At 31.2% G+C, this 12,936-nt stretch overlaps 2 protein-coding genes across 3 annotated transcripts; one reads left to right on the top strand and one right to left on the bottom strand.

Moving 5' to 3' along the window:
* The first annotated feature begins 2,162 nt into the window (after positions 1 to 2,162).
* LOC100775940 (HVA22-like protein c) lies at positions 2,163 to 5,400 on the top strand. The gene is made up of 5 exons (XM_003518672.4): positions 2,163 to 2,321; positions 2,467 to 2,493; positions 2,593 to 2,715; positions 4,150 to 4,417; positions 4,906 to 5,400. The coding sequence occupies exons 1-5, from the start codon at positions 2,260 to 2,262 to the stop codon at positions 4,972 to 4,974; spliced, it is 549 nt and encodes a 182-aa protein (XP_003518720.1). The 5' UTR covers positions 2,163 to 2,259; the 3' UTR covers positions 4,975 to 5,400.
* A 1,550-nt stretch (positions 5,401 to 6,950) lies between these two features.
* LOC100775402 (protein GAMETE CELL DEFECTIVE 1, mitochondrial) lies at positions 6,951 to 9,599 on the bottom strand. 2 transcript variants are annotated; one of them, XM_014766344.3, is made up of 3 exons: positions 8,994 to 9,599; positions 7,668 to 7,854; positions 6,951 to 7,515 (listed from the first exon to the last, which is right to left on the bottom strand). In XM_014766344.3, exons 1-3 carry the CDS (start codon positions 9,581 to 9,583, stop codon positions 7,438 to 7,440), a joined length of 855 nt encoding a protein of 284 aa, XP_014621830.1. In that variant the 5' UTR covers positions 9,584 to 9,599; the 3' UTR covers positions 6,951 to 7,437. The 2 variants fall into 2 exon arrangements, with proteins under 2 accessions (XP_014621830.1, XP_003518719.2); XM_003518671.5 differs by having other exon boundaries at positions 6,951 to 7,504; positions 8,994 to 9,591.
* Positions 9,600 to 12,936: the final 3,337 nt, after the last annotated feature.

The raw sequence follows: 12,936 nt of genomic DNA, 5'->3' as shown, positions 1-12,936 counted from the left end.
TCATATTCTAATAACTAATATTTATTGATAAAAAAAAACACATGAACATAAAAGTTGATAAAAAAACACATGAACATAAAAGCTGGCCGTGTACTTTTTTTTTTATATATAGGCAAACAAAGCTGGCTGTGTATTTAACCCATGGTAGCTAGTGGGAAATTGATTTGGTTGTCATGCATAACTAGAAGGAACGTAAAATTATTAAATTAAGTGGTTTATCTTGAAAAATGAAAACAATATTGTATTAAAGAAGCATCCTTAGTAGCTTTGCTTTATGCAGGGCCATTCCCTTGAGGAAAAAATTTCAAGGTTAGTATATTAATATTAATATGGTAAGTCACAGGTGCGATCCAACGAAAGATTGTTGATTTTTGCTCTTATTCTACCATAAAAGTGTATTGCACTATATTGACTATTGTCCTCTTTCTGGGCATGGTTATGTGTTATACAACTTTAATAAATTCTAGATTAATTGCATCACTTTGATTTCACCAACTAATCTGAATGGGTGGAATTGCAAAATTCCAAAATACTCCACTCTCTACTCTTCCAAAGACTATAATTCCTTCACTGGTATGACCTTTATTCAACACAGGCACCAACAGGCCCAAGACCAATATCTAACTAAAATAGTTTAATAAGCCCAAAACACAATGGGTAGCCCAAGATTACACGACCTTGATTTGTCTTTTTTGGGCTACCAAATATTGCATTATGGCTTTTAAGGATCATGTGTCATGAATTTTAGCAGCCTATTTTTTTAATATATTTTTTGTTATTGCAGTAAAAGTATTTTTTATGATTAACTAAAATATATTTTAATTCATGAAATTAAGAGGGAGGTTCGTAAATAATGACGTGTATATTATTTTTTGAGTCCTAATAATTTCCGCCCTTCTCTAAAAGAAAAACTTTTTTTTCTCTTTCTAATCGAACTATATAGAAAATTTATCTTTTTTTCTCTTCACAACTTTCATCTTCTATCTTCCTAACCAAACAATGCCTACATGTAATCTTCAAATGTTAATAAGATGTGTCTTTTACTACTATCATAAATTAAATTTTTTAATTTAAAAGAGAAAAAAAAATTATACAATGATGGTGTAATAAGTTTTTTGCTGTCATCTCTAATCACAATCCACCATCTTTGATAAAATCATTAAATTTTATAGTAATTATCATATCAATGATAATATAAAATTATTTTACACCGTCAATACATAATCATTAAACTCTTTAAAATAACCGGATCAATTTCTTAGATATAAAAATTATCACTTAATATTCATATTATATATATATTACTAATATTTACTAAAAATTTATCTAATTAATAAAAAATAAATTCACTCATATCTCAGAAGAATATAAATATCTTTATAAACGTTTTTTAAATTTTAAGCTTTATTCTCATCCTGATAAGCTCCTGTTATTTACCTTACCCAGAGTTTTCTATATATATAAAATTAGCATTTCGTAAAATCATTGTAGAACTGTTATCCATATCATAAATCTCGTAATCCGTATGTGGGGCGTAATTCAAGGGAAGTTTATTGACAGCAGCTGCCAGTCATAACCCTCTCCATAACATAAGGTGCCTCTGCTGTCGTGCTAAATACATTTTAATTTTCTAGTAAAATCTTTTCTTTTTTTCACAGAAATTATATTTATATTTTTTTATAAAATTTCCCAATAAAAAAGATGGAAGAAAGAAAGAAAGTGTGTAACAAAATATGAGTTTAATTGATAAAAATTTGGTATCTTGAACAACCAATCATTAACCTGTGTTTGATCAGAATAAAACTGGACTTGGATTTTTTAGATAATTTCTCATGTTTAAATAAAAAGAAAAAAAAAATATGATTGATAAAAGTATCATAATCAATACGACTTTCCAATAAAATCAATTATTAAATATTTTTCAGTAAAAAATAACACAATCAATCAAAAATCATCACTAACACAATTTTCAAAATAAACTTAAATCGAATTATAATATAAAATTATTTATAAAAATGTTGTTATTACATATATTATTTATTTCTCTTCCAAAAAATCATATATTATTATTTATTCATAAAATAATATAAGCTTTTTGTTTAGGACTCCTTTTTTTAACATACTTTCATTGTCTTTGTTACTTTCTAGTTTGTAGTGTCCCACTTTTGAAGCCTCTCTCTGTTTTCTCTTTAATAACCCTCTTTTTTCTGAGTTCCACTTCAGAAAAAAGGAGAAGAAAACAGAACAGCATTGCAACACATGGGTGCTTCTGGCAACAATTTTCTCCAAGTGGTCGCCAAGAACTTCGATGTTCTTGCTCTGTATGCTTCTTTTCTGTTATATCTCTTTAAGTTTGAATACCATTATATGAAGTAGATTCAGATTTTTATTTTTTGTTAACTTTTTGTGTATGTTACATTACATTGAATCATTATGATCTGAGTTGTGTTTCTACTTTTTATTCAGGCCTTTGGTCACCCTTGTTTACCCTTTGTAAGTATTGCCTTTAGTTTTTTGAATGTAAAATGTTTACTACTTTTGTGCTAAAAAGTGTAGCAATGTGTATCTGAGGTTTTGGTATGTGAGTGACAGATATGCTTCAATCAAGGCCATAGAGACTAGGTCTAGGACTGATGATCAGCAATGGCTCACTTATTGGGTTCTCTACTCTTTGATCACACTCTTTGAGCTCACATTTGCCAAAGTTCTTGAAGTGTAAGTTAACAAGTTTTGTTTTTTTGGTAAAGAAGTGTTAAGTTAACAAGTGAATATGGACATTTTTGGATGCTATATATTGGTGGTCAAGTAATGTTATATATTGGTGGTCAAGTAATGCTAGTTATATACAAGGCTTTATTTAGTATGCAATTTCTTTTTGGTACATTGTTTGTTTGAATGCTAATAAGAGTATGAAAGGGTAGAGTAAAATCAAACATCTAAGATTAAGGGTATGTTTTATTTGTATTTTCTGTTTTTACTTTTTAGTTGCTCAAATAACTGATAGAGAGTAGAGTGTGAAACTAAGGGAGAGGTTAAACAAGATGACAATAAACGAAAAACATGAGAAAACATGCATCTTTCAATTGTTTCTCTTTTTTTAGCTTTTAAAATACTTGTTATAGAAACAATTTTCAATTTTTCATAACTTGATAGATTTTTTGAATGAGAAATTGATTGCCGATAGTGCGAAATTATTTCAAAAATAACTTTTTTAAAAATGAAAAAGGAATCAAATATGCCCTTAAATTTTAATTTTGGAATCTGAGAAAAATAAACGTTAAGTTTTAATGTTGAGTTTGTTGTAGAAGTCTTTTTTGTTAGCTTGTAACCTATTATAATTATTTATAAATTTATAAATCTTTGAGTATGACCAAAATTAGGGTATTTGGTGAACATGTTAACCTCACTATTTTATTAATGGAAAATGTTATAGATACCCAATGTGTTATCTAGCAACTAGAGAGAGTAAAAAAGAAAAAAAAATGTAAATATGATAGGATTTATGATGTGATAAAAAGAGAGATAGAGAGAAATGAGAGATATTGATAAAATATTTAAAATAAAAGTGATTTATATATCATTACTTTTTATTAATAAAACCAACTTAAAATTTTTTAAGGAAGATTGAAAGGCCTTTTAATTAAATATGCAACTCTTAATCATTATAGTTAACTAAATTGTAGACATAAGATAATTATAAATAAACTTACAAGTATATGTATAAATAAAATTATCTTTTTTAGTAATGCAAATATGCATAAACAATTAACAACAAACTTAAATTTGACTCATTTAAATAATCAAAGTTAATTAGCCGAATTCAAATAACTTGCAAATAGTGAAGGTCATTCAGACTTTTATTTACCATATTGGAGAAACTTTCATTTTTAACCACTATTTTTAATGTGTTTGGTTTCACATTTAGGATGAAATTTTTCATGTTTCGGATTTGATTTTTAGAAACTAATAGTTATAACTTCCACGTCACAAATGTGATTCCTTCATATACAATGAGTTTTCAAACATGCACAATTGATCTGCTTTTGTCCTTCAAAAAGTTCTCACAACTTCTCTTCTTGACAATAAAATTTTTAATAAGTTTCTAGTTCCACTGCAACTTTCCAATGTAATTTGTGTCACTAATTTCAGGCTTGCCATATGGCCCTATGCCAAGTTGATACTAAGTTGCTGGCTGGTTCTTCCAAACTTTAATGGGGCAGCACATGTTTATAGGCATTATGTTAGACCATTCTACATGAATCCACAAATGCCTCAAATGCCTCAAATCCCAAGAGCTTCTCAAATGTGGTATGTTCCAAGAAAGAACATATTTAGTAAGCAGGATGATGTCCTAACTGCTGCTGAAAGATACATGGAAGAGCATGGAACAGAAGTATTTGAAAGACTCATAACCAAGGTACACATTTTCCAAATTTTCTGGTGGCAATGTAGATATAGTTTCATGCTTAATCTCACTGAATTTGACTTTTCCATAACCTTGGATGATTTAAAATACATTTAATTATGAATTAGAGATAGTACTAAGCTTATTGGCATATTATAGTTCCTAAGAGGAAGACCGTAGACATGATTGATATCACTGTTCTGAGCCTTATATTATGGAAAATTGGGGGATTTATCTCACTATTCCTTTTTTCTTATTTTAACTCGCAGAAGTGCCCGAATTTGAAAACTACTCTAAAATGCCATTTATAACTAATTTGGTTGTGAATTGCTTGAGAGAAAACTCAGTCCAATCCATTTATATACATGAAATACAAAACCAAGAATTTCATTGAAGAATTTATAGGAAGTAACCCTTTTTTAATGCAATTTAAACATGAAAATATAGGCTACTGTGCTTATTTTAATCATGAAAAGTACTTATAGATTTATTATATGCAGGCTGACAGAGAAGCTAGAGCAAGGAGGAATGGAAATTACATGATCTTTGATGATGATTATATAGATTAACTGAGTTAACCCTTAAACTTTTCTCTGTAGTATACTAGCTACTATCACTATGACAATTCCTTAAATAGTTATTTAAGTGTATGACTTATGAACTTGGTGACTTTAGATAAGTTTAGTTCAGGTTCAGACATTTCATCCAGTTAGCCCAACTATAAAGACATAAGCAGGAAAGATAAAAGAGGGAGAAAGTGATGGGGAATGAGAGAAATCATGCCAATTTTAGCTTGTTTTCATCTTAGTGACGACCAAAGTCAGAAGCAATCACTATCTTCTAGCCAAAGAAAATCTGAATTTTTCATTCCTACTTCAAGTAAATAGATATAGCCACATTGATTTTTTTTTCACTGAGCTTACAACAACAACAAAGCATTATATTATATATATCTTACTAGGTGAGGTAGGCTATATGGATCAATTTACAAAAGTTGTGCAATGTCACATCGCATGAATGCAAGGTCTTGATTCTCATACACGCACACAAGATAAATAAAAAATGCTAAACTCATACATAGGAGATCGTAGCTGAATTAGATGAAGTGTGGCGACATTGGAATTGGTGATTGGAATTAGTGTTATAGTTATCCAACTCAACTCTAAAATCAATTAAACAAAATGTTATTTTACTGTCTAGAGTGTGATGCTCCTGCTACATTCAGTAAAGCAACTATATTATACAGGTTCAATGATCTGGTTCTATTTCTAGCTAGCACTTATCAGCTTTTTCATTTGTGGAATTTCTACAAGAGTATAAACAAATTTTGTGTTTAGTTTATATATAGGTTAACCAATCAATCACCAGCTCAACAGAAAACATGGTATGCATCCAACATTTTTCTTCAAAATGAACACGAATTTTTCATAGTCCAAGGAATGAAGACAACATTTCATTCCAATAAACATATAATCTAAGATTACGTTGTTTTCTTGCTATTAGGGCTAGCTGGTATAAAGGAGTAAATCTTGCCACATGCAAAGATGTAATTTCATAGGGATTTACAAGAAAGGTTTTGCTCGAAGATACAAAGTTGAATCAGATATTTCATTCACCAGGCTTACCATATGAGTGTACTGAATTAAGCCTACGTTTTGATTGATGAAAAGAGGTAGAATAAACTAATTATTTATTCTAAAATTTAGTTGAAGTTTACAGCTGTGTATAAGTGGAAGTAACATAATTTCTGTTAAAATCTGACAGGATAAACTAACTCGAAATGGCTCATGTAAATTGTCTTGAGTTATCTAGCAACCCAGAGGATAAAGAAGAATTTGACTTAACGATGGCTTCGTCCTTTTATTGCCAAGACTATCATAAAATTTTACTTAATAATAAAAATTAAAAGTAGCAAAGCATACCATGGGCATTTCTTTTAAAATTTGTCTAAAAATTTGCCACTAAAATTGAACTACTTGTGAGAAATTCAGATAAATTAACATGAAATTATATGTTCAAACGGCCATTATGCTTAAAAATATTGTCAAACATTGCGTATTGTCTTTTCAAATTTTCAATTGAAATATCATATAGCCTGCAATCTTCTGTGTCAAAAAAGGAAGCTTAGCTCATGGATAGATTGCCAAAGCATGATGACATAAACAAGCTTTTTTTCTTTGACAGAAAAGTAGAAGTAGGGCACACGTTAACACATGAAGATAAAACCACGCAATAAAATAAGCTTTGGTCTGAACCACAACGATAAATATTGTTTCCAATTTCGATTCTCAGTCAGAAGCTTTCTGTTAAAATGCAGGTTTCTACTCATCTATTTCCCCTCTCATTGAAATGCACTCAGAGTCATGCACACAAAAAGCAAGCTATCGCATGGCACTAAGTATATGATACTATGTGTAGACAGATCAGTCCGATGGGATTAACTGTTTACAATGTTTTAGCATGCAGAGGGCGTCAATTATTATCTAGTTCTACAAGTTCAATGAAATATAATATAGCCATCAGCCATTTTCATATTTTGATATCCTTGATGAAACCTCTCTTGCATCCTTCATGTGATTAGGACAAGTAAACAAAAATATAGCTACAGACATTAAACACCTGTTAAAATTTGGGATCCCCTGTTTAATATCTTCGTTCAATTACTCCAGATTTAGGAGTAACTCTTAATATCGCAAATAAGAAAATTCCTTTTGCTTTTAGACCAATAATTAGTATCACATTCATCCTGGGTCACATTGTCACTTGCTTTTATCCTTCATGCAGGGTTTTGAACCTTAACCGAGATTCCATGGAGAGCATCTGTTGTCAGTAAAGGCTAAGTAGCAGCAACTCAGCACAATTAAAGTGATTACACAACACCACATGACCAAGCTACCTTCTCTCACGGGGAACATATGTCTTATCAACTGAATTTTTCTCCTCCTTGAATGGTTGGGTAGAGGGATCAGATAGACTTGGTACTCTAGAAACACTACCCTTCCCTCTCTTAGCATTTGGTCCCACCAACTCAATCATATATTTCCACCCATCAATTGGCCTCCTCCGGCTAAATATATGAGTCTTGATAAAACTAGCAATCTGCATACAAGTTTTAGAAAGTTATGAATGATAAAAGAAACAAAATTTAGGAAGAAACACCAAGATATCTGATGACAACATACCATGATTCCAAAAAAACAACAGCATTGCTTTAATATTGGGATTAGAAAAGCAACATGTCAAACTATTATTTTATACACACCTGAAATTTGCTATAGGCAATACGTCGTTCAAATTCCTGGAGAAGTATATCTTCTTCTCTCTGTGACATCTCCCACACATTTCCTTCTTGATTTTTTGATATTGTTTCCCATCCATCAGGCATGTTTTTGAACTCAGAAGTTTGAACTTGCACATTGTTGAGATCATTATTGCCAGGGTCAAAAATGCTGCAGTCGTTAGGGGATTTAAGTACAAAATTCATAAATTGATCCAATGTGTGAAATTTGATAAAAATAAAGATGAATGTGTGCTACAACTATGATGCTGTGAGACATTAATGAGCACATATAACACAAATAAGAGACCTGAAAAATCCATAGTGTATACAACAAAGCATGGCCCTACATCTTGTGTGTGTAAAATAAAATAAGAGCATATCATCAAAATTTGTAAAGAAAAATAAAATAAATAGTCACCAACTAATACCTAGACCTATCTACATAAGAGAATTCGGAAGAGAAAGAAAACATATCTATTATTCCCCCCAAATAAACAACAGTACTTTCTTAGTTTCTTCATAGATTATCTTTCGCTGCCTTTTTTCCTCATCTCTCAAAAGCAATGCAATATTGTTGGTGAAAAAAAAAAGGAACATATTAGAGATATAAAACCAATCCTGATCTTTCACCAAGAAGCTTAAGCTACAAAGAGAGTTGGTAATTGAGTCATTGACATGGCATATGTTAGATATTTCTACAACCAACTGGTCAGAAGTTCAATCCCCGCTACTCCATTTCTTATAAGTTGAATTTCAACACAGGGGAGCTTGACTGTGTCTATGCATTGCCCAAGACCACAACTAGCAAAACATTCTCTACCACACTTTACTACTGGCTGAAATTTGTTGGAAATCACAAAATTGTGTAGATCTCACTATTTAACGAACCCTACTTATAATAATTTTGTAATATTTTAAAATAAATTTTAACCAATGTTAGTGTTTTTTAGGGTATGCAGTTAACACTCTTCATTAATGATTAATCAAATCACAAATTCACCAGTCTTCACCTAAAGAACAAACACAACACCGGACCTATCCGGTTCTTCGCACATCACACAAGAAATTTCATTTCAAGGTCTAAAAATAGTCTCAAATTGTACACTCAACACGAGAAACTCTGGTTTTAAATTATAAAAGAAAAACATGTTTAAGGTTTATGAGTTATGTTTTAGGGTTTTAGATTATAAAAGGTGCCTTAAAAGTTACTAGCATAATCTCAATGCATCATGATATATGGAACTTAAATCAGTAATTATAAATTAATAATCAAAAACTCAAAGTCCAATTTAAGAAAGAGAATTATACTCGGAGCAACTATCAAGCAATCTCTGAATGTCATCATCACCAGCAACATCAGAATCGCCCAATTTCGCTTCCTCAAGCTTCTCAATCTCCTTCATCCACAAGCCAGCGTGCATTCTCTGCTTCTTCAACCGATAATCCTTCTTCATATTCTCCACGCTGTAAAGCGCGCCGTTCTCTTCCTTCTTCTCCTTCTCCTTCGATCCTTTCCGCCGCTCGTTCCAATTCTCGTTCATCTCCGCCACGAACGCCTTCGTCTCCTCGTCGCCGTCTCCGTCATTGGCGGCGGCGGCGGAGGAGGAGGAGGAGGAGGAAGGGAAGTTGACGTCGCTCTCCCACGGCGCTTGCGTCTTCGGCGTCAGGTCATCCGGAAGCCACGCCGTCTCCCACGCCTCGTTCCACTCGTCCTCGCCGCTCCGGGACTTGCGGCTCGACCACCGCCGTCTCGTTGCCGGAAATTCACCGGCAATAATGGATGGAAGAGCGTTGAATTGCTTCGCCGTGGAGATTGTCGCTGTTGAGATTCTTCGTCGAAACGCTTGCATTTTCGATGAGCTACCGAGAAGAAATTGAAATGCAGGGTGGTTTCTCATTCTCTCTCTCTCTCTCAGCGAAAACAGAGTAGATTTCGGGCCTTGGGCTTTGACTTTATTTCACCAATGAGGCTCTTACTTCCTGCCCCTCATTTTTTGCTTCCTGCATCCCCTAAAAGATATAAACGGACATAAATACCCCTACATCTCCAAAGCAAGCCCCACCTCCACCCAATATCACCGTCGACTCAAACACGGCCACTTTAACCCGGATAACTGAAAGAAGAAGAAAAAAAGTCATTATTTGCACCACCATTTTTTTCTTATACGGTTAGACATCAGCTTTTTAATTTTTTTCCCCTAAATTATTCTCGTCTCTTTCTACTCTTTATCCCTTCTTCCCAAAAAAGAATAAAAGCACCCCATTCTCTCAATTTCGTTCTGGCATGGATGTGTGTGTTAAATACAATTCATGATTTAGAAACCTTTGTCACATAAATCCACTTTTTAATGGGGGCGTAAAATCCAACTCAACTTGGTTCATTGCATGCATGTCTAACTACTCGCATAGGTAATTCCCAACTTACAACTTAGTGATAGTGAAATTCAAATCACAAAAATAAAATCTATGCCTAAAATTCTAGAATTTCATTAAGAAATGACCTTCAAGTTTGCCTTCTATTATTACTTTATTCGTTGCCCCTTTCTTTTCATGGTCCTCTTCACCACATTAGCATTTTTCTTCCTATGAGTGTTAACAACACACTCTCTAACACATTTTTACTAACACACTCCTTCCTATTAGTTAAAATTCATTAAAAACTACAAAATTATGAGAAAGAGTCATTAAATAAAATTCGAAATCCATAAAATTTTATTATTTTCAATAGATTTCAGTTAATAAGAATGAATATGTTCCTAGCATTATCTCTTTCTCTTCCTCCACATACCCATCACCTCAAGTCCATTCAAAGTTGGAGGGCATGTGCGACTGTGAGGCGGAAAGAGAAGCTGGTATAGAGGTATATGGGAGGGGGGGGGGGGGAATGAGGGAGAATGTTGTTACAAGGGTAATTTGAAAAAAGAAAAGGACTCTATTAAGTTAAAAGGGACTTGCAAATAGCAATTTCTGAAAAAAATTGAGATTTATTTCACAACTTATCAACCGGACAAATATGGGCCATTACTGCTTATATGTGACCCATGTTTTTCGCACCCTTTAAATTACTTCTTTTCACAGTACAATAAATCATCCTACTTTTTTCTCATACCGTATTAACATGATTTGAAGTTAGGCTATATATTATCTATAGTTAAGGTGAAAGTAAAGGAAGTAAAAGAAGAAGAGAGCTGTTTTCTTTTTTGAAAAAAAAAAAATCTTCTTTAATTAAAAAATTTTGGAGGAAAGGAGAGGAAAATAAGGAATTAAATTATTTTTTTTGGTATAGAGGAATTAAAATCTATGCCCTCCTTTTTTTTTTTATACGTAATGCTCTCCTATTTTTGTTTCCCTTCTAATATTTAGCAGATTTGGAGAATAGAAAAAGTAATTTATGATTTTTTAACTAAATTGACTAAATTTCTCTAAACTATCATTCTAATTATGATTCTCAGTGATGATTACATAGACAAAATAATACCTTATGTATGTTTCCTTCATTGACCTTGCAAACCAAATAAAGGAATCCCCCTTGGCCCCTTCCTTTCCATACCCCTCTTTTCCTTTCTCTTGAGGCAAAATAATACCTTCTTTTTTTTTAGTTATTTTTAGTCTTGTGTTTATTTTTATTGTTCAAAACTAATCATTATTTTAATAATTTTTAGTCTCTTATTTATTTTATATTTAAGACTAATTTTATTGTAATAAAAATGAATGAGGAACTAAAAAGGAAAAAAAAGTTTAACGGAACTGAAAATGCTAATAAAAAATTAATAAAAGACTAAAAGTTAAAAAAAAAGATCAAATATTATAATATAAAAAAGTTAAGAAACTAAAAACTTAATTAGCGGTAAATAAAATTATACACAATGTCTTATGGGTGCCTTTAATAAAATTAATCAATAAGTTAGTTTAAAGTTGCTGATCTTTTGGCAGTGTGGGCATCCCATCCCTAATTCAGTCATTGCTTGTTTAGGCAATGATTTAATGTTTGCCCGTTAGTTCTTTTTCTTGTCTTTTTCATTTTTCCGATGTACAAAAAAAAAATGATTTCTAGATAATCTATTTTATTTGAATTGCTTAAAAGAATTGGTTCTCTTGTAGTAAAATTAAAAAAAAAAGTTATGAAATTAGTTGTAATAACTAGTTTTGTATTTAAAATAATAATATATTGGGAATAAAAAGAGAAAATAATATGTTTGCTTTAATCGTTATCTCTAAAAAAAAAATCAGTGATAAAAAGAATCGAAAACTGTAATTTAATTTGCAGCAATATTATCAAATGTGAGAGAGCATGGTTATAAAAAAAATTACATGGAAACTTAGTATAGTCTCTACAAATATTCCAATCCAAATGCACACTTGATGGGAAAGAGAAATTATATTTGTTTTTAATTTTTATTGAACAATTTTTACACACTAGAAAGATATAAGAAAACAATATATGAGAAGATAAGTGATGTAATTGAAAAAAAAAAGCAATAGAGTTTGTAGAAATATTAAGTAATTTAACTAAATATTAGAAGGCTTAATGGAGTTGTGCCCCCCTCAATCTTAAAAATATTTGAAAACACTTTATTTATAATACATTATGAATTTCAGTACAGGCTTTTGAATTGAATTCCAACTGCAAATAATTTATTTTTGTGGAACTTAAAACTGGTTTAAAAATAAATGTTTAGACTAAGAAAATATATTTATTTAAAATTCAATATATGGTTTTATAGTTTTTAAGTTAAATTTTGAAAGTGGTATATTTTCAAATTTAGAAATTTGAAATAAATAGAGAAATAAATAAAGAAATAGGAGTTAAAAGTTTGTAAAACCAACTTTTTCAAAAAAAAAATTAAAAATATAGTTGGTTCACCTTCTTCTTTATGCAGCAACAGCAACTCAAAGCAAATTGGATCAAATATTACCTTAACTAACCAACCACTAGTTGTTCTTAATTGCGTCTAAGTTTTTATTTGGAATTGGTATTAGCTTTTCTCATAGTGACATTTAGGTTAATGTCATTCATGGATGGATTGCGTTAGATTATTAACATGTTTTCTTTTCTCTCAAAAAAGTTAGCATGTTATACTTTACCTTGCTATTTCATATATATTGCATTTCCTAGTTTTAACTCATAATTAGACTTTCGCCAAAAATAAAACACATAATTAAAGTATGAAATACATCAATCAACAATTGCTAGTTGACATTAATATAAAAGTTTCAATCAGCATCTGAAAGAGATAACGAAGAAAAAGTA

The sequence above is a fragment of the Glycine max genome, chromosome 2, assembly GCF_000004515.6.
Source record: "Glycine max cultivar Williams 82 chromosome 2, Glycine_max_v4.0, whole genome shotgun sequence".
Classification (NCBI taxonomy): Eukaryota; Viridiplantae; Streptophyta; class Magnoliopsida; order Fabales; family Fabaceae; genus Glycine; species Glycine max.
Note: the sequence above shows the minus strand (reverse complement) of the source record. Positions and strands in the feature narration are given on the sequence as shown.